The sequence below is a fragment of the Eremothecium cymbalariae genome, chromosome 1, assembly GCF_000235365.1.
Source record: "Eremothecium cymbalariae DBVPG#7215 chromosome 1, complete sequence".
Classification (NCBI taxonomy): Eukaryota; Fungi; Ascomycota; class Saccharomycetes; order Saccharomycetales; family Saccharomycetaceae; genus Eremothecium; species Eremothecium cymbalariae.
Window position 1 is genome coordinate 659,196 of NC_016449.1, and position 18,946 is coordinate 678,141.

The window sequence follows — 18,946 nt, forward strand, 5'->3', positions numbered from 1 at the left end:
CGGATCGATTTCGTTACTACCGTAGGATGGAGGTAAGGCTTTTATAGATTTTTTTGTTTTTGTTTAGTTATAGTTTAGTTATAGTTTTAAAACTGTATAAACCTCTCCGCAAGGTTTTCATGAAGATGTTTCCCACTATTACTTAACTTGGTATAACGTTCATTTTCGATGTTGTCCTTGATCTTGCGATGTAGAGAAAGTAGGTAGGTGTCGTAACTTTCAATCATCTCTACAGATTTATCCTCGCACATGAGGTAAGTCATAGTATGGGAGTAGTACTGGTCGACATTGGGTCTTAATAATACCACAGGAAGGTAAGAATGGGACACTATCTGGGACCAATAACGGACAATGTTGCGTGCGCGAACGTTAATGTCTGTTTCTAGAATAGGTAGTTGACCACCGAAAAGGGTTACAGAAGCATATGGCACTTCCTCAGCTTCGCCCCCAACTAGTAAATCACGCAATAGGTGCCTGTTGGTGTTCTCATTAAACCATATATAGATGGTGTCACCTTGGAAGATCATGTAACAACCACCATTTACTAGGGAGTTATAGGAGTTCCGAACACTGAGAGCTTCGACAGAGTCAAATTGAAGTAGTAGGTTATTTTGATCGTAAAAGGTAAAATCATCATCACTCAAAATCTCATGCAGAGGGAAGATCTGAGGGTACAGCTTGTAGACTAATTGGTGTTGATTGTAGTAGTACAACTTGAAGTAGTCAATGATCCTGTCATTGCCACGGCTTGAGTTTTTGTTATTCCTCATCAGTGCAGACTTTTCAAATGACAGCAAGTACGCCGGCAATGACTTGAGTGAATCTGGAAGTATCAACTGTGAACCATGGGAACTATCAACTAATGCCCTGTATTGGGTTAAGATGTCCGATAATTTTGAGTCGATTGTTTCTCTGATTTTTGGGAACTGGCAGTTATCTAGCTTAGAAAGAACGTCATGGATAAGCAGACTGTTGATCACGTCTTGGTTCAAAAATTTAATAATTTCGTGGATATTGTTGCTAACTGCTGCACTGCTATTCATCGAACGAACTTTTCGAACTCCGTTAATATCAGTATATAACAAGGCCGCCTGGAAAAATAATTCGGTGCCGGCTTTCAACTTGTCATCATATTTGAAGAGCACATTAATAGCTTGGTCTGTGGTTACCACAGGGATTATAGGTTCTCTATCACTGTTGCCACAAGCCATCGTATAATAGTTATTAACAGACAATCCTGAAGAACATCTTACTTTCAACTGTGCTTGGTACCCTACAGTGCTAGAAACTGAGTGAACAATGTCATTGACAAATTTGAATTCACTTCTTTCAACATTGAAGTCAGGATAATGCTTCATGTTTCCTGAAGTGATAAATACGGGATAGGCCAAGGTTGCTAAGTCCATATAACCAGCACCTGTACAAAACAGATCCAGGGAAATATATGAGTTCAACATATCCCTGGCCAAGTTGGTATAAAATTCGTTCTCACATTTTATGTGCGGTTTTAATCCATCGTCCCTTGAAATAATCAAGTTGCCGTTTCCAATAGTAGGAATGGTATTTAGAGTGGCAATGATCTTACCACCATTTCCATTTGTAATGGTTTTCAAGGCTAATACGGCTGCCTCAATGGCAGAACCAAAGCATGCCTCATTCTTGTGCATGAATTTATCATCTTGAATAAAAGATTCCAATTTCAACAAGGTGTCTTGAATGACATGCATCGATTCTTCAGGTCTTACAAATAACCCATTGTGAAGGGGCAAAAAGATATCTTTTAATTCAGAGACCACGAGTTCTTGCGCTTGGGTGGATTCAGGTCTTAAGTTAAAAAATCTTAGCCATCTATCAAAGGCTATAATAGCAACCTTACAATTAGGCTGGTTTTCGCGTATATAATTGATTGCTGTTCTCACACTTTCAATAGCAACGAGGGAGCTCTTATTCTCGTTTGCCCATATTGAAATATCAATCAAGAAAACATAATGCAACGGCACTAAGTCACTATCTTGTTTGATTTTATAAAGGTCCGGCACAGTAAATTCAACTACTCCATTGACTAATCCAAGATGTTGTAAAAGATCTGGACGGTCACCAGTTTGACTGAGCTGTGGTAAATATTGGTAAGGCACCGGGGTATTAATCTGACAAAAGTTACAGACGAACTTAGAATCAAACGTAAATTTGTACTTTGGATTTGCGTATGAACGGCAACGTCTGCAACGTATTGGACCGCCTACTCCGCGGGTATCAATAGCTGTTATCTCCACATCAGTAGGCACAACTGTAGCAAAAGGATGTACGTTCAGACCAATTGGCAATTTTGTTGCTGATCTGAGCTGCTCATTTTCAGGAATATTGTATAGAGATAATGACATCAGTCTAGGGTCACATGTGCCTTGATTAGCAGAATAAAATTGCGTGGAAAATAACGGAGGAACAGATTCTACATCAGGAAGGAAAGTCCTGGCTAGCATTTGTTGCTGATCCTCAAGCCTTTGAGTAGGCACTATATGGGAAGTGGTACCGGTAGAAGATTGTTCTGCTGCATTATATACCTGACCTGCATTTTTTACCATCCCTATCATATGGGATTTATTAAAAGATGCATTATTAACCAATGACGAATGCCCTGGTGGTGCAGCTGGATACGTATTTGCATTTGTAGATTGAGATTGAGATTGATCAAAAGTGTGGAAAGCACGAAATGGTCGTTTGTGCTTTTTCCCCGGATTTTGATCCAGGGATATATTAGATATACCTTCAACTAAGCCATTCATCTCACCAAATAGGTTGGATTTAAATGATTCAATCTGCTTACGACCTCGCAAAACACTTGTAAAGTTTTCAATTTGAACTAAGAGAGATCTTCCAACCTGGCAACATTTAAATTCAGCTTACTTATTCAATCACTATTTACGTAAATATGAACGTGATACGTCTGATGCTCTCTATAAAGCAGGTAAAGTAGTTAGTGGCATTTTAAAGTCCTTTAATAATAATATTACACATTATATTGATATTTAACACACATAGCGGTCATCACGAAAGGCTTTTAATATTCCTATGAGTGGCACTTGGAGAAAATTATGCCTTTTAACTTTTTTTCACAGTAAAATACCAACCAAGAATAGTACACTTGTTATTGTTAAATAAAGGCCAATGGAGGACGTATGATGTACTTTAAAAAGATCATAATTTAGTCTCTTGTACTGAATTGCACCAGCATTATTTGAGGGTTTTGATAAGGGAAAACTTCTGTCGGCGGAAACATCCTGGGTGAGAGAATCAGTAGGTCTGACCGTCGTTGTATCGTAAAAGGATCTAGAGCTCAGTACAAGGTCCGTTTGTGTTGCAGTGAGGTGATCTACTACGCTCTTTGTGTCGCCAGAAATGGATATGAACATAGTTATTGTCGATGTGGGCAAGTTGACATCTGTCGCATACGGTATGTAACCGGAACGTATTGCTTTAACGGAAGATGTGCTTGAGTTGGAATCACTATCTTCTAAGGTCAACGGAAGTGAAGAAGCGTTATCACCATCTTTAACTGCATTATATGCTTGAGCCATCGCCACACTGTTGCCCTCTAAATCTACCGACAGATAAACGCTTCTAAGAAAAGTACCACCTAGTATACTGAAGCCCGAAGAATAATTAGGGTACACATTTAATTGACATGTCATGTTGCTCGCACCAAGTTGTGTCGACGCTATTGGCGAACCGACATAGCCACTGGATACAAAGTGGGACAATGGTACGTCGATTTTTAGATCACCAAATTGAAATCTTATTTTAGCATCAAAATTGGCTACATCACAGTCAACTAACCAAAGGTCTAAGGATTTCACATATACAGCATTTGTTTGCATCGCAATCTGTAGAATCAATTCAATCGGCAGATAAGAAATTGTATACCTTGGATCCAGTAGTACAGGTTCCATGAAACCTGGCTGAGTGACATTGACTGCTGTACCCTTCGCATTTACGATGTCAACCTTGGTTAAAGGAACTATCGGAAGCGAGTTAAAGGTCGTCTCCGTCTTAGAGTCACGAAATGGGAGCATTTTAAACCTATAAAAGTTACCAATAAAGTAATTTGGATCAACCGCGCCCAGAAGAAGAGTGCCAACATCTGAGGACGCCAGCCGAGAAGCGTTGAGTGTCGAATTATCGTTACCCAGCCATATAGAATATGAAGTGGATTTAATAAAATTTGCATTTTTCAGCATATCCAAAAAGAAAAATGAACTGTCAAAGCCTGAACTGTCCTCCGCTGTACCAGATAAAATTCTTGCTCCGAGACCTAACGACCCGTCAACAATGTTTGAATGCTCGGCCCGAAAAAACGAAAACTCTGGAATACTCAACGTATGTTTACCGAACCACTGAACTTGGGTATTGGTGGGATCACCCTCGGTCCCAGAACTTTCAACACTCGTAAAATTCGCAATGTCAATACCAGCAGATCCATAAAATTCCGTGTAATCTATAAAACTCATGTTATAAGCAGCATTCAGGCTACCGCTCTGATTCTTGAAACTAGTACTCTCCCCCGAATAATAAAGATTCCCATGCGTACACCCACTATTCACTCTGTTACATTGCTCGTAAATATCTCCAGAAATAACCCACGTATATGGCTGAATTATATCTAACTTCAGAAACTCTTCTTGACCTGGAGTACCAAACATCGCCTGCACCACATACGTCATCGAAATAGTCTTCTTCACAGCTAACGTCGGGAACATAGCCGCTCCACTTTTCTGATCACTACCATACGTTCCTACCACCAAAAAATGCACAATTATCAACAAAACCTTACAATCCAGCTTCATAATCCCGACTCCCCCTGCCTCCTGACACTATGTACTTATTCTCTATTCAAAACTCCAACTAAAATTCTCAACTCTCAAAAGCAAAATCCTCCTCCAAATAGAATCCTGAACCTGTTTCTCCGCAAAGTCCTCCTCAATATTATTCCCTGCGATGGATTATTATTACACTGTTCCTGTGCTGGTTTTTGGAGCTGCCCCGTCAAAAAAATACCAGCCACTTAAAACTTTTAATATCCCCGAAATAAAACCAAAAATAAACTAAATGAAATGGAGTACCAGTCCTACTACCATTTATAAAAGAACGCTTGTACCTCTGTTCTTATTAGATTATATGGGTGTAACTATCACACCTTTGGGTTCAATATGTTTAAAACGTAAAACTTCTACGTATTTTTCTTTTTTTGTTCTTTTTTTGTTAACAGCAAAGCCTACTCTCGAGATTCTTCTAAAAGCACCTGCAAAATCAGTTTCCTGCAATCTCTAAAGTCGGTAAGCTAAGTAGAAACCCTTCTCCGCTTATAGTTTTGAGGGTTGGTTTGTTTTCCAGATTAGCCAAGAAGGACAATGGGCTGTTTAGCATTACTTATTCAAGTAAGAGAGCCCTTCGCTCAAGCTCCGAAAGGCCATCGAGCAACCGGACAATTAGTTTATTTATATGTCGACAGGATTAGTTAAAAAGACAATAATAGTAAGCATGGTATGTTATTGAAATTATCTTGTTGACCAAGCCCTGTTTTTCCTAGAGGGGAATAGGCATCATGCGTTGATGCCAAATATGTGGGTTTTTATGATTTGTGTAATTCAAAGGATCTACAGGCAAGAGAGTGAACAAAACCGGTTTCCTTTGAAGACACGTCTCCACGCACACAAGATGGTAGGAGTGGTGAGTGTGATGGCAAAATGGGTAGGTAATGTGATGGGATTTAGTTGTTTTATGTAGTTCGAGTAGCAGTGCTGAGTTAGTTTTATAGCAGCACAGCAGGCGGAGCAGCAGTCGGAGCAGCAGCATACGTGCGAGGTTTAGTAAAAAAAAACGGGCATTACATAATAGAATGAGGTAAGATGCGTTTTGTCAGCGATAGCAGATAACATGCACCAATGATCTTAGCATATGTAGCAGAGTTAAAAATGATGTAATTAGTTTTTGTAGCGGCTCCTGTGTAGCTGATGAGATGGCGTCTTCTGTGTATGAACTTCCAGCAAGCGTTGTGGGGTCAGCCACTCGAGAATTTGAGATATATAGGTAACACGGACGCATACCAACAAGCCTTGGTATGGAAGAAGAGATGGTCAAATTTCAAAGTAGAGGACCGAGAAGATCTACGATGAGATAGCGATTGAATCAGCAAGGAGGGGAACGGGTTGTTGGGGAGAAGATTGTTGGTGATGGGGTGATATTCATCACGAAATGCGGTTAAGTGTTATGTTTTTGGATGTAATAAAGAACATGTATGTATATATAAATGACATGGGAGGCATAAAAAAAGGAGGTTTAGGATTCATTGTGGAATTATTGCAAGAGTTGTGATGGCTATCACGGGTGTATAATGCTTGGGTATATGAGCGTTTTCCCGGAATGACTGGACAGGGAAGTGGCTTTATCAGCTTAGCTATGGTAACGCTCGTTTCTTGTTTCTTGTAATTGCATGGAAGTACAAATGATACGTAGTATAAGAGGGAGCTGTGCAAGAGAGCTATCAAAAAAATGAGCAATGTACAGAGCATGCAAAAGTACAGTGAGAGCTTGAGAAAATGAAGAATTCTTCGCTGAGGAATTGAAACACAATTAGAGTCTACTTAATTGCGTTAATGTGCTTACAAGTCAGATGAGGCCTGAACTGCGCTAATTACCTTTTTGTAATATTAAGATAATAGAGAGTCGATGAACGAGGGAAATGTTCCGTCGCAGATGCAGGCCAAAACAAAAGAGGGTAGAATCAGCACTTAGTGTTGGCTACGGATGTAGCTGCGACGTATTTGATTGTTGGAGGGAAAGTTAACCAGCCAAGATGTCGGTTCTGATCTGTTGCCCTTTGCAGGTTTCGCTGTGCAAGCTCGATGATCTTACGATTTCCTAAATAGGAATATAGTCACGTGATTCGTTGAAGTTCCGAGACCCTTCAAGAAAAAAAATACGCATCCTCATCAATCTTGATCGAATAACAAAGTAAATGGGTAAGTTTACCGATTGTAGATTGCAATTGAGATACAGAGGTTGGGAGTAGGAAGTATATATAATAACGAGTTTGATTTTTCTTTTTAAGCGGGAACTTCCAATTTAAGAAAGGTATCATGTCGTTTGTCGAACAGATAGATACTTTCGCTTCTAGAATAGGCCAGGAAGAGGAATTGGTTAAGAGGTATTCAATTTTAAGTGAGTTATGTGATGTGATAGATTCGATAACGCAATCAGGCGATTATGAGTATTTTTTGAAGACAAGTATTCCGATATTATTGCAGCAATTGCAGAATGTTTCAGTTTTGCTGAATGTTGGTTCTTTGGAACATAAACTACGGAACTCTGTGTTGGAGATTTTAAACCGTTGTTTGATGAATGATAAATTTGAGCCTTATGTGGTGGATGTTACGGAGACGCTATTAGTAGTTTTGAAGGAGGAGAATGATGAGAATGGTGTTTTATGCATGAAAATCTTAACATCTCTGTTCAAGTCATTCAAGCAACCTTTACAGGACAGGGTGGAGGAGTTTATCTCTATCATACTTGAGATATACAGAAATGTTCCAACGTTGGTAAGAGAGACTTTTGATGATGAGAATGATGAGGGTGTTTTGGAGAGTAAGGATGAATTGAATTCATTATCGCAAGAGGTAGATTCTGAAAACGGTAGTAACCCCAAGAAGTTAAGGAAGTCTATGTTTTCGTTTAAAAGCTTGGCTGAATGCCCAATTACAATGGTTACATTGTATTCATCATATAAAAGACTTACCATGACATCCCTACCGCAATTTCTACCTTTGGTTATAGATTTGTTGACATTAGAAGTTGAACAACAAAAGAGAGCGCGCGAAGAAGCCGAGGCTCGAGGGGATAGGTTAATCAGCGTCTGTCCTGGTATTGTGAATCGACAAGCTTTTTTTGAATATATTTTGGCCCAAATAAAGGCGACATCATTTTTAGCATATGTTTTTATTCGGGGCCACGCACCAGAATACCTGCAGAACCATGTAGCTGTAGTGCCAGACCTTGTAATGAGATTGCTACAGGACTGTCCCAGTGAATTATCCACTGCTAGGAAAGAGCTACTTCATGCGACGCGCCATATTTTATCGACCAACTATAAGAAATTATTTTTAGCCAAGATAGACTTAATGTTTGATCAACGTTTATTGATTGGGGATGGATTTACTTCTCATGAGACATTAAGGCCTCTGGCATATAGTACGGTTGCAGACTTTATTCACAACGTAAGGGGGGAATTACAGCTAGACGACATTGAAAAGACAGTTTTGATGTATACTAAATTTTTATCGGATGACTCACTGGCTCTGACTGTTCAGATAATGAGCGCGAAGTTGTTACTGAATTTAATTGAACGCATCCTAAAGTTGGGAAAGGAAAATCCAAAGGACATTTCAAGGGCTAAGAAATTATTGATGAGTATTATTGAATCGTATGCTTCAAGATTTAAGAATTTAAATGCACAGTACCAGAATATTTTGAAACATCACAAAATTTACGAAGGCAACAAGGCTAAGAAAACAAAGGAGATCCAAGAGAGAATGGAGGCTGATAATAAGAGTACTGAAGAATTTCTAAAAAAAGTTTTGAATAATAGGGATGAACTTCTACCGAAAGTTGAGCCTGCTCAGACGGATGCAGATGATATATCGATGGACGATACTAATAAGGACTTTGACATGTTCGATATTAAATATTATGCGCCAATTAGATTAAGTGCACCACCAAGTACGGATCCATTAAAAGATGCCTTTTATCTATACCGGACCTTGTTGTCATTCTTAAAGACAATCGTTCATGATGTAAAGGTTTTCAACCCACCTTCAAATGAATTAACCACAATGAACCCTAAAATGTGGTCCGCTCTTTCAAGAGTATTCAGTTATGAAGAAGTAATAATATTGAAAAAGCTTTTCCACGAATGTATTGCTGGATTATATTTATTTTCTAACAACCCAGGTGCTCCTTCTGTCCCAGAAAAGAAGTACTTTGACATTACCACTCCAAGTTTACCTGTATCTGCAACCAAAGATGGTCGGGAATTAATGGACTACTTTGCCATCATCTTCATGCAAATTGACAGTCCAACCTTTAATGAAATAGTAGAAGGCGAAATTGAGTTTATGTATGAATCAATGCTTCGCGATTCTGCCTTGTTACATGTTGCACAGTCATTCTTGACCAGCGAAATAACTTCGCCTAATTTCACCGGTATTTTATTAAGATTCTTGAAGTTCAAATTAAAAGATCTAGGCAATGTTGATGGTAATAAATCCAATATTTTGATTCGTCTATTTAAGTTATCATTTATGTCAGTCAATCTGTTTCCAGCTAGTAACGAGGCTGTTTTACTACCACATCTGAATGATTTGATATTAGACTCCATAAAGTATTCAACTACTGTACACGAACCGCTGGTATACTTCTATCTGATAAGAACTTTATTCAGGAGTATCGGTGGTGGTAGGTTTGAAAACCTGTACAGATCCATTAAGCCAATTTTACAAGTTTTATTGCAATCTCTAAACAGAATGATTTTAACTGCTAGACGTCCTCATGAAAGAGATTTGTATGTTGAGTTATGTTTGACAGTGCCTGTGAGATTAAGCGTGTTAGCCCCATATTTGCATTATTTAATGCGCCCATTAGTATACGCTCTTCAGGGCTTCCCTGAATTGATAACACAAGGTCTTCGAACGCTCGAGTTGTGTATTGATAATCTAACTGCAGAATATTTTGATCCAATTATTGAACCAGTTGTTGAAGACGTTATTACTGCGTTGTTTAAATTATTGAAACCACAGCCTTTTAACCACCAAATTAGCCACACTGCTGTCAGGATTATGGGTAAATTGGGAGGACGTAACCGTCGCTTCTTAAAGCCCCCATCTGACCTTAGAACTCAAGAGGAATTAGATATTGAAGTGGATGCATTATTCAAGGTTCACGGATTTAACGAAGAAGTACCTCTTTCAATAACAAGTGGTATTAGTTCTGCCTTGGATATTTTACATGATCATCGTGCCGATATTTATTACCGACAGAGTGCTTTCAAGTACATATCGACGACACTGAAATTATTTATAAATTCTTCAGCATCATCTATCAACAATATTTCACCCTATTTGGAGAAGGCAGTTGAAGCTTTGAATAATGATAAGTTCGAAAATGATTCCTCAGTTGAAGAAAAGCCTCTGTTAGATCCAAGAGGCCTAAATAACCAGGAGAAACTGTTAGTCAGGTTGCTAGAATCTTTGTTTTTCGCAACATCGATTGAACAACTTCGAGACGAATCGAGGGACTTATTTTTGCATATTTTGGACCACTTTAGTTTACTTCAAGTGAACAGCACATTAATGGCAAAGAAGGGTCAATCTGAGGTGTTCACGGTTGATATAAAACAGCAGAACTTTCACATAAGGAACGATGTGATAATCGATGGTATAGTATCCGGATTGTCGTCATATTTAGCTGATTCAAGAAACCTAGCTGTTGACAGCATAAAGCGGATGCATGAGAATGGCAAGATAATATATGGAGAGGCATATTTGGAACATTCGTTTTTAGCTTTAACAAAGAAATTGATTCATTGCTTTTATGATGAAGCATATTATAACAAGATTGCAGGTGTGCTCGGTATAAGAACTCTAGTAGAAGACCTACAAGTGTCTGTCGAGTATTTAAGGAAATTTCAATTTGAGTTGGTCGCTGGGCTGTTATTTGTTTTAAAGGACACGCCAGCTGGAGCACCAGCTATAATATGCAGTGGTGCAGAAAATTTAATTTTAAGTATCTTAAGGAAGACATGCAGTGGAATCAGCGAATCCGATTTATGTGAAAAGCGACTGCAAAATTCTTTAACTGATATCGTTTGTGAGTTAAGCAATCAGAATGAAACTGTAAGAAAGGCCTGCCAAGCTGCTTTAAAGACAGTTTCCGAGGCAGCAAATATCCAAATATCAAAGTTGATGGAACACTCAAGAAATTTTCTATTATCTCCCATCTTTGCAAAACCATTACGAGCTTTGCCATTCCCTATGCAGATTGGTAACGTGGATGCAGTGATTTACTGCTTGAGTTTACCCGACACCTTCTTGGATTTCAACGAGGAGTTGTTGCGTCTGTTGCATGAAGCAATCGCATTAGTTGATGCAGAAGATGTTTCTTTAACGACCATACCCCGAATTACCGAATATCAAACAGCAAAACAGCTAGTGGAACTAAGGGTTGTCTGTATTAAACTATTAGCATTGTCGTTAAAAAGCGATAAGTTTTCAAATGCCCAGCAAGGAAGCATTAGAATTAGAATTTTGGCAGTTTTCTTTAAAACTATGCTGAAGACTTCTCCAGAAATAATCGATGCTACATACCAGGGGTTAAAGGAAGTGCTTGCAGAGAACTCGAAGTTACCAAAAGAGTTACTACAAAATGGTTTAAAACCTATGCTAATGAATTTGTCTGATCATCAGAAGTTGACAGTTCCAGGATTAGAAGCGCTAGCTAGGTTGTTAGAACTATTAATCGCTTATTTTAAGGTTGAAATTGGCAAGAAGTTATTGGATCATCTTGATGCATGGTGTAGAATAGGTGTGTTAGATACTCTGTTCGGAAAAGATTTATTGGAGCAGGTTCCAACTAAAATCATTTCTAGCATCATTAACATATTCCATCTGCTTCCACCTCAGGCTGATATCTTTTTGGATGATTTGGTACTCAAGTTAATGTTGGTAGAAAAGAGATTGAGATTACAAATGGATTCTCCATTCAGAACTCCTTTGGCCAAATACTTGAATAGATTTTCCACTTCAGTCATTGTATATTTCAAAAGAAATCTAACTTCTAGGCAGCTAGTTTTACTGTTTTGCTCGATCATAAAGAGACCGGAGGCTAAAGATCTACGAATTGCGTTTGAAGATGAGTTAGATGTTTTCTACCAGTACTATATGGAAAACATTCCGAATAACAGGGTTCGTGTCGTCAGTTTTTTTGCGAATTCTGTAGACTTATTTAATGTTTTATCCGAATCTAACACCGATCAATGGTTCTTGGAACACCGAAATATGGTATTCAAATTGAAAAACATGCTGGATATCACTCTAAATATTATACGCGAGGACAAGTTTGAATATGATGCTCTGCAATTAAATCAGGCTATTGAGAAGTTCCAGGCAATATATTTGAAATTCATGGAGCTTAACATATCTGATCCAGTTATTTTGTTAAATATAATTGAATTCTCTCAAGTCGCTGGATTTCAACTAGAGCATACCTTTGATTGTTTCATTTATGAAAATATTATTTCCACAAACAATATTGAGCAGAAGTTACTATACTTAAAAGCCTGTCTGTCTTTTTGCACTAGTGACAAACCATTAGAAGCTATTATCTGCGTTTTAAGACAGATTCTTAATGCAACTTTCATTTACGAGGGCTACGTTACAGGATCTTTAAAGAGGTTTATCGAAGGTGAATCAAAAATACCGGATTGGTTGGTTTTCGTGTACGAAAAGATTTGGAAGAATCCAAACAGTATCATTTGTGCTAATCTAGCAGGTAGATATGATGCATTTCACTTTGAATTATTACAACTTTCAGCTTGTTTTATTAAATTTGCCCCAGACATGGTATCTGACATAAAAAAAGATATCATAAAGTTTGCCTGGAATTTCATTAAACTTGAGGATATTCAAGTAAAACAGGCTGCCTATATGGTCACTGCATTGTTTATCGCAAATTTTGAATTCCCCGTTAAGGTTGTAACTCAAATATTTGTTGCCATTTTGAGATCGTTCCAAATTGAAGCACGTTATTTAGTCAAGCAATCCTTAGACTTATTAGCGCCTGTGATGCCTGAACGTTTGACAAACTCAGAGCAACCAAATGCATGGGTTAATTGGGTAAGAAGAGTAATTTCTGAAAGCAATCCACATCAAAGCGTCACCTTGTACCAATTTTTAGTTAGTCAAAAGGATGCATTTTATGAGTCAAGGGATATGTTCATTCCAAATTTGATCAACTATATTAGCAAGCCGACTCTCTTAGCCAATCCATCTATCGAGAACCAGATATTAGCAATAGACATTGCAGAATTAATTCTATTTTGGGAGAAGAAGTCAATGGAAGGTAGTTCATATGTTGAAGAAGATGATGACGTTCACATGCAGGATGTTAATCATACAGAGTCGTCAACCCCACTTCCTCAGCGAGAGGCTTTTGCTGCATTTTTAATTCGGTTCATTTGTGTGAGTAATCACAGAGCGTGTGAAACTGAGTTAGGGTCCAGGGCACTATACATTCTTTCAGAGTTACTGTCTACCGGTTACTTACCAGATGCAGTTGTAAAACTTTCCTTCTTTGAGAAGTTTTTAGTACAACAGGATGTTCAGTCTGCCAACTTACTGTATTACTGTATGAATGCTTTAGATGTGTTGGATGTGATTTTTAGGAATAAAGAGCCTTCCTGGATAATTAAAAGTTTACCCGTTATTCAAAACTTACTTGATAAATGCATTCATGTTAGTCACCATGATATTCAAGAAGTTCTACAAAAGGTTCTTAATACAGTTTTGAAAGCAATTAGAGAAACAGGTATTTCTTTTGACTCTGAAGAGGAAACGCCAGCTAAAACATTTGTAAACACATTAGTGTCAACAATCTCGGAAGATTTAAACGGTACTGCTTCAGTTGCTGCGGGCATTACTTTAGCATGGATACTCTTCATGAATTTCCCGCAACAGATAGATTCACACTTGTCACTAATGATGAGGACCTTCAACAAATTATGCAAGGATCACTTGACAATTTCTCAACCTAAAGATGCTTCTGCCATGGAGGAAGCGAAGATTACTACAAAATTGTTAGAAAAGATGTTTTATTTATTATCAATGAAGATTTCTGTTCTTGGAGATGCGCGCAGACCATTTTTATCCACAGTTGCCCTGTTAATCGATCGCTCGATGGATCAGCGTTTTTTACAGAAAATTGTTGTTGTTGCAAGGAATTGGGTATTCACGAATGATATTTTCCCCACAGTGAAAGAGAAGGCTGCCATTTTGACCAAAATGTTAGCATTTGAGATCAGGGGTGAACCAACTTTGTGTAAACAATTCTACCAAATAATTTTAGAATTGTTCGAAAACAAGAGTTTCAACAACAGCGAAATAACTGTAAGGATGGAACAACCATTTTTAGTTGGTACCAGAGTCAGCGATATTTCTATTAGAAAGAAGCTGTTATCTATATTAGATGCTAGTTTGGAAAAAGATATTAGAGAAAGATTATATTATGTTATTAGGGATCAAAATTGGGAGTTTATTGCCGACTATATGTGGTTAAACCAAGCACTGCAGCTTTTGTATGGAGCTTTTGACAGGGAACACAAGCTAAAAATTCAAACCGACTTCCTTATTGCTCCTCTAGATTCGGTAAAACGTAATTTCGCAGACATGGACAATTTTACGGCATCCAAGTCATTGGAAGAATTCGTTGAAAACCACGCCAAGTTTATTGATACTATTTCTGAAACGACATGTAATGATCTAATTGAACCTCTTTTTGATGTGTTCTTTTTGAGTCCTGCAGCTGTTCGTAATGCATGGATATCTGTATTTCCTGTTGCTTGTCGATCTATCCCAAGGAATGAAAAGTACGGTTTTATTCGTTCGTTGGTCTCTCTTTTGTCCAAAGATTATCATTCCAAACAAGCAAACGCCAGAATTAATGTTGTTAACACTTTATTAGATTCTATTAGTAGGGTTGACTCCTTGGAATTGCCTCCACATTTGGTAAAATATCTGGCTACTTCGTATAATTCTTGGTACCAGTCAATCAGTATCTTGGAATCCATGGAAGAAAGTGGGTCTATAGACAATACCAAGATCCTTGAAGCAAATGAAGATGCTTTGTTGGAACTATATGTCTGTTTGCAAGAAGAAGATATGTTCTATGGTTTGTGGCGTCGACGTGCTAAATACACAGAGACGAACATTGCATTGTCTTATGAACAGATTGGCCTATGGGATAAAGCACAACAAATGTATGAAACTGCTCAAGTTAAAGCACGCAGCGGAGCTTTACCGTACTCTGAATCAGAATATTCTTTGTGGGAGGACAATTGGATTTTGTGTGCTGAAAAATTACAAAATTGGGATGTTTTGACAGAATTAGCTAAACACGAAGGGTTTACGGACTTGTTACTAGAATGTGGTTGGAGAGTTGCAGATTGGAATTCAGATAAGGAAGCACTAGAGCAGTCTATTAAGAGCGTCATGGATGTTCCTACTCCCCGTAGACAAATCTTTGAAACGTTCTTAAATTTGCAGAGTTTCGCAGAAACTAAAAAAGGCGATCAAGATATTCGAAGGTTATGTGACGAAGGTATTCAGCTAAGTCTTCATAAGTGGGCATCAATGCCAGAAAGGTTTACACCTTCTCATACATTCTTGTTGCATGCTTTCCAGCAGTATATGGAATTTATGGAAGCTGCTCAGGCTTATGCCAACTTAGCTACAACTACAGTACAAAATCTGGATACCAAAGCTCAAGAAATAAAGCGTGTATTACAGGCTTGGCGTGATCGGTTGCCTAATATTTGGGACGATATTAATATTTGGAATGATTTAGTTACTTGGAGACAGCACGCTTTCCATGTTATAAACAATGCCTACTTGCCACTGGTCCCTGCGCTACAGCAGTCCAACAGCAATAGCAACATTAGCACACATGCTTATCGTGGCTATCATGAGATTGCTTGGGTAATTAACAGATTCGCCCATGTTGCAAGGAAGCATAATATGCCAGATGTTTGTATTGGCCAGTTGGCTAGAATATACACTCTGCCAAATATTGAGATCCAGGAAGCCTTCCTGAAATTAAGAGAGCAAGCGAAATGTCACTATCAGAGTATGAACGAATTGACTACAGGCTTAGATGTTATAAGTAACACCAACTTGGTTTACTTCAGTACCGTTCAAAAAGCCGAATTTTTTACTTTAAAAGGTATGTTTTTATCTAAATTGAGAGCGCATGATGAAGCAAATCAAGCGTTTGCTACAGCGGTGCAAATAGACTTAAATTTGGCTAAAGCTTGGGCACAATGGGGATTTTTCAATGACCGTCGTCTATCCGAAGAACCTAATAGCATCAATTTTGCAAATAATGCCATTAGTTGCTATTTACAAGCTGCTGGTTTATACAAGAGTTCCAAAACAAGAAAACTTTTGTGTAGAGTTTTATGGTTGATAGGTTTGGATGATGCATCTGGTTCTCTTGCTCATGCCTTTGAGTCTTTTCGTGGCGAAGTTCCAGTGTGGTATTGGATTACCTTTATTCCACAACTCTTAACTTCCTTATCTCATAAGGAGGCCAAACTTGTACGCCAGATATTGATTCGTATTGCCAAGAGCTTTCCCCAGACTCTGCATTTTCAATTACGTACTACTAAGGAAGACTTTGCCGTTATTCAACGTCACACAATGGCAGCTGTTGCAAAATCTCGTATGGGTTCGAACAATGATAATGCGTCCCCAGATGATAAAATTGCTCGTCAACCATGGGAATACTTGGATGAATTAAATGGAATTTTGAAAACAGCTTATCCTTTGCTTGCTCTATCACTAGAATCTTTAGTTGATCAGATAAATCAAAAGTTTAAAACCACACCAGATGAAGATCTTTTTAGACTGATTAATGTTTTACTAATTGATGGTACTTATAATTATAACCGATTGCCATATCCCAGGGAGAATCCTAGGCTCCCATCGAACACAGAAGCTAACCTTGTCAGATTTTCAGAAAATCTTCTTCCTCCTCATATTCGTGTCAAATTCAACGCCGATTTTATTGATAGCAAGCCTGATTTCGATACCTACATTAAAAGATTACGTCACTGGAGAAACCGATTGGAATATAAGTTGGACAGAACCCCCCAAGTCGAAAATATGGAGAACATCTGTCCTCACTTGAGTAACTTCCATCATCAGAAATTTGAAGATATAGAGATACCTGGTCAATACTTACTAAACAAAGACAACAATAACCATTTTATCAAGATCGCAAGGTTTTTGCCAAATGTTGACTTCGTCCGCGGAACTCATTCCTCATACAAAAGGCTAACAATCCGTGGGCATGATGGCAGTCTACACTCATTTGCCGTTCAGTATCCAGCCGTTCGTCATTCAAGGCGGGAGGAAAGAATGTTTCAAATGTTTAGACTTTTTAATGAAACACTTTCTAAGAATGTTCAAACCAGACGTCGTGATATCCAGTTTACTTTACCAATTGCAGTTCCACTTTCTCCGCAAGTTAGGATTATAAATGACTCTAATTCATTAGTAACCTTACATGAAATATACAATAATTATTGCTTAAAGAATAACATAGATCGAGATGCAATTCAAGATTTTGTTACCGAACAATTGAACGTCGCATATCACAAGGCCTTACCAACCCCTGATATTACTGCTGTAAGAGTTGAAATTTTCAGTTCTATTCAGTCCATGTTTTTACCGTCCACTATTGTGAAGGACTATTTTAAAACATTGTTCACTGAGTTTGAAGATTTCTGGTTGTTTAGAAAACAGTTTTCTTCCCAATATGGTGCTTTTGTATTCATGTCCTATATGATGTCTATCAACAATCGCTCGCCTCACAAGATTTTCATAGATGAAAAATCTGGTAATGTTCATACTTTAGAAATGTTACCAGCAAGGTATCATTACGAAAGAGTGAAACAGTTTGTTAAATCATTTGAGGCTAGCATCCCTAACGATGCGCCCGTATTCCACAACAATGAAACTGTGCCATTTAGATTGACACCAAATATTCAGAAGCTAATAGGTGAATCTGCTATGGAAGGAATATTTGCAGTGAATATATTTGCTATAGCTCGCGCTCTGTTAGAGCCAGATTATGAATTGAACACATATCTGTCGTTGTTCATTCGTGATGAAGTTATCTCTTGGTATAGCAGTATGCATAGGTCTATCGTGGAGGATCCCCAATTGCGTGAGATTGTTGCCACGAATGTTGACTTGATCAGCAGAAGGATAGCTCAAATGGGTCATTTGAGTTCTTCACCTTCAGTGGCCACCCAATATGTCCTAGATGCAATTAGTGCCGCCGTCAGTCCAAGAAATCTGGCTAAGGCCGACCAAAGTTTTATGCCTTGGTTGTAAACAGTATTGTACATTATTTTTTTCTATAAGAATTAATAGCAACTACTATATAATGAACATAAGTCTGCTATCTTTTTTTAGCCGAATGTGACATGTTGAGAATGCAGAGTTTTAGTGTTCTTATTCAGCTGCTCATCACTATCTTCCATATCTAAATACTCGAAGATATGTTTATCATTGTTATTCATTAACAGTAAATTGTTCCTAACTGTACCATATTTTAACCAATGCTTAAATTTTCTATGCTCAACATAACTATATTTGTAGAAGACAAATGAAGATATCAGAAAAGCCGATGAGAAAAAGGATAAGGAACAAGAGATGACAGAAATCATAATGATCCTCAGAGTAACATCGACCTGTGATGACCCTGTAACATTTATGAGATATTCATCAGTACTTTGTCGTATAGTTCCGAACATTCCCCACAGACAGAAAACAAATACTGCAAAAGAAAGCACAGCATAACCAGATAGTAACAGATAAACTTCAGATGATATACTCTTTCTTAATGCTTTAAATAGAACAAATTGTGAGGTGATAAACAAGCATATGTGTATATAAAACATCCAAAGCACTAGCGATGTTCCATGTGTAATGATCTGAAAGGGAAACGCAAAAACCTGCAGTATCACAATAAAACAAATCGCTATACAATGTAAAATAAGGAACAAACGTGAGTACCACAATGACCGGTAATCTTCAATCGTTAGAAACCTGTGAGGTTTTCC

The 18,946-nt window shown here is 38.0% G+C and overlaps 3 protein-coding genes across 3 annotated transcripts; 1 reads left to right on the top strand and 2 right to left on the bottom strand.

Annotated features, from left to right (window-relative positions):
* Nucleotides 1-86: 86 nt before the first annotated feature.
* On the bottom strand, nt 87-2,783 carry SFB3 (Sfb3p; the record flags this gene model as incomplete). The annotated part of the gene is made up of 1 exon (XM_003644327.1): nt 87-2,783. One exon carries the CDS (start codon nt 2,781-2,783, stop codon nt 87-89), a length of 2,697 nt encoding a protein of 898 aa, XP_003644375.1.
* A 327-nt stretch (nt 2,784-3,110) lies between these two features.
* Nucleotides 3,111-4,841, bottom strand: YPS7 (putative aspartic endopeptidase; the record flags this gene model as incomplete). Its single annotated transcript, XM_003644328.1, has 1 exon — nt 3,111-4,841. The coding sequence occupies one exon, from the start codon at nt 4,839-4,841 to the stop codon at nt 3,111-3,113; it is 1,731 nt and encodes a 576-aa protein (XP_003644376.1).
* Nucleotides 4,842-7,133: 2,292 nt separating this feature from the next.
* On the top strand, nt 7,134-18,215 carry TRA1 (histone acetyltransferase TRA1; the record flags this gene model as incomplete). The annotated part of the gene is made up of 1 exon (XM_003644329.1): nt 7,134-18,215. The coding sequence occupies one exon, from the start codon at nt 7,134-7,136 to the stop codon at nt 18,213-18,215; it is 11,082 nt and encodes a 3,693-aa protein (XP_003644377.1).
* Between the last annotated feature and the right edge of the window lie 731 nt (nt 18,216-18,946).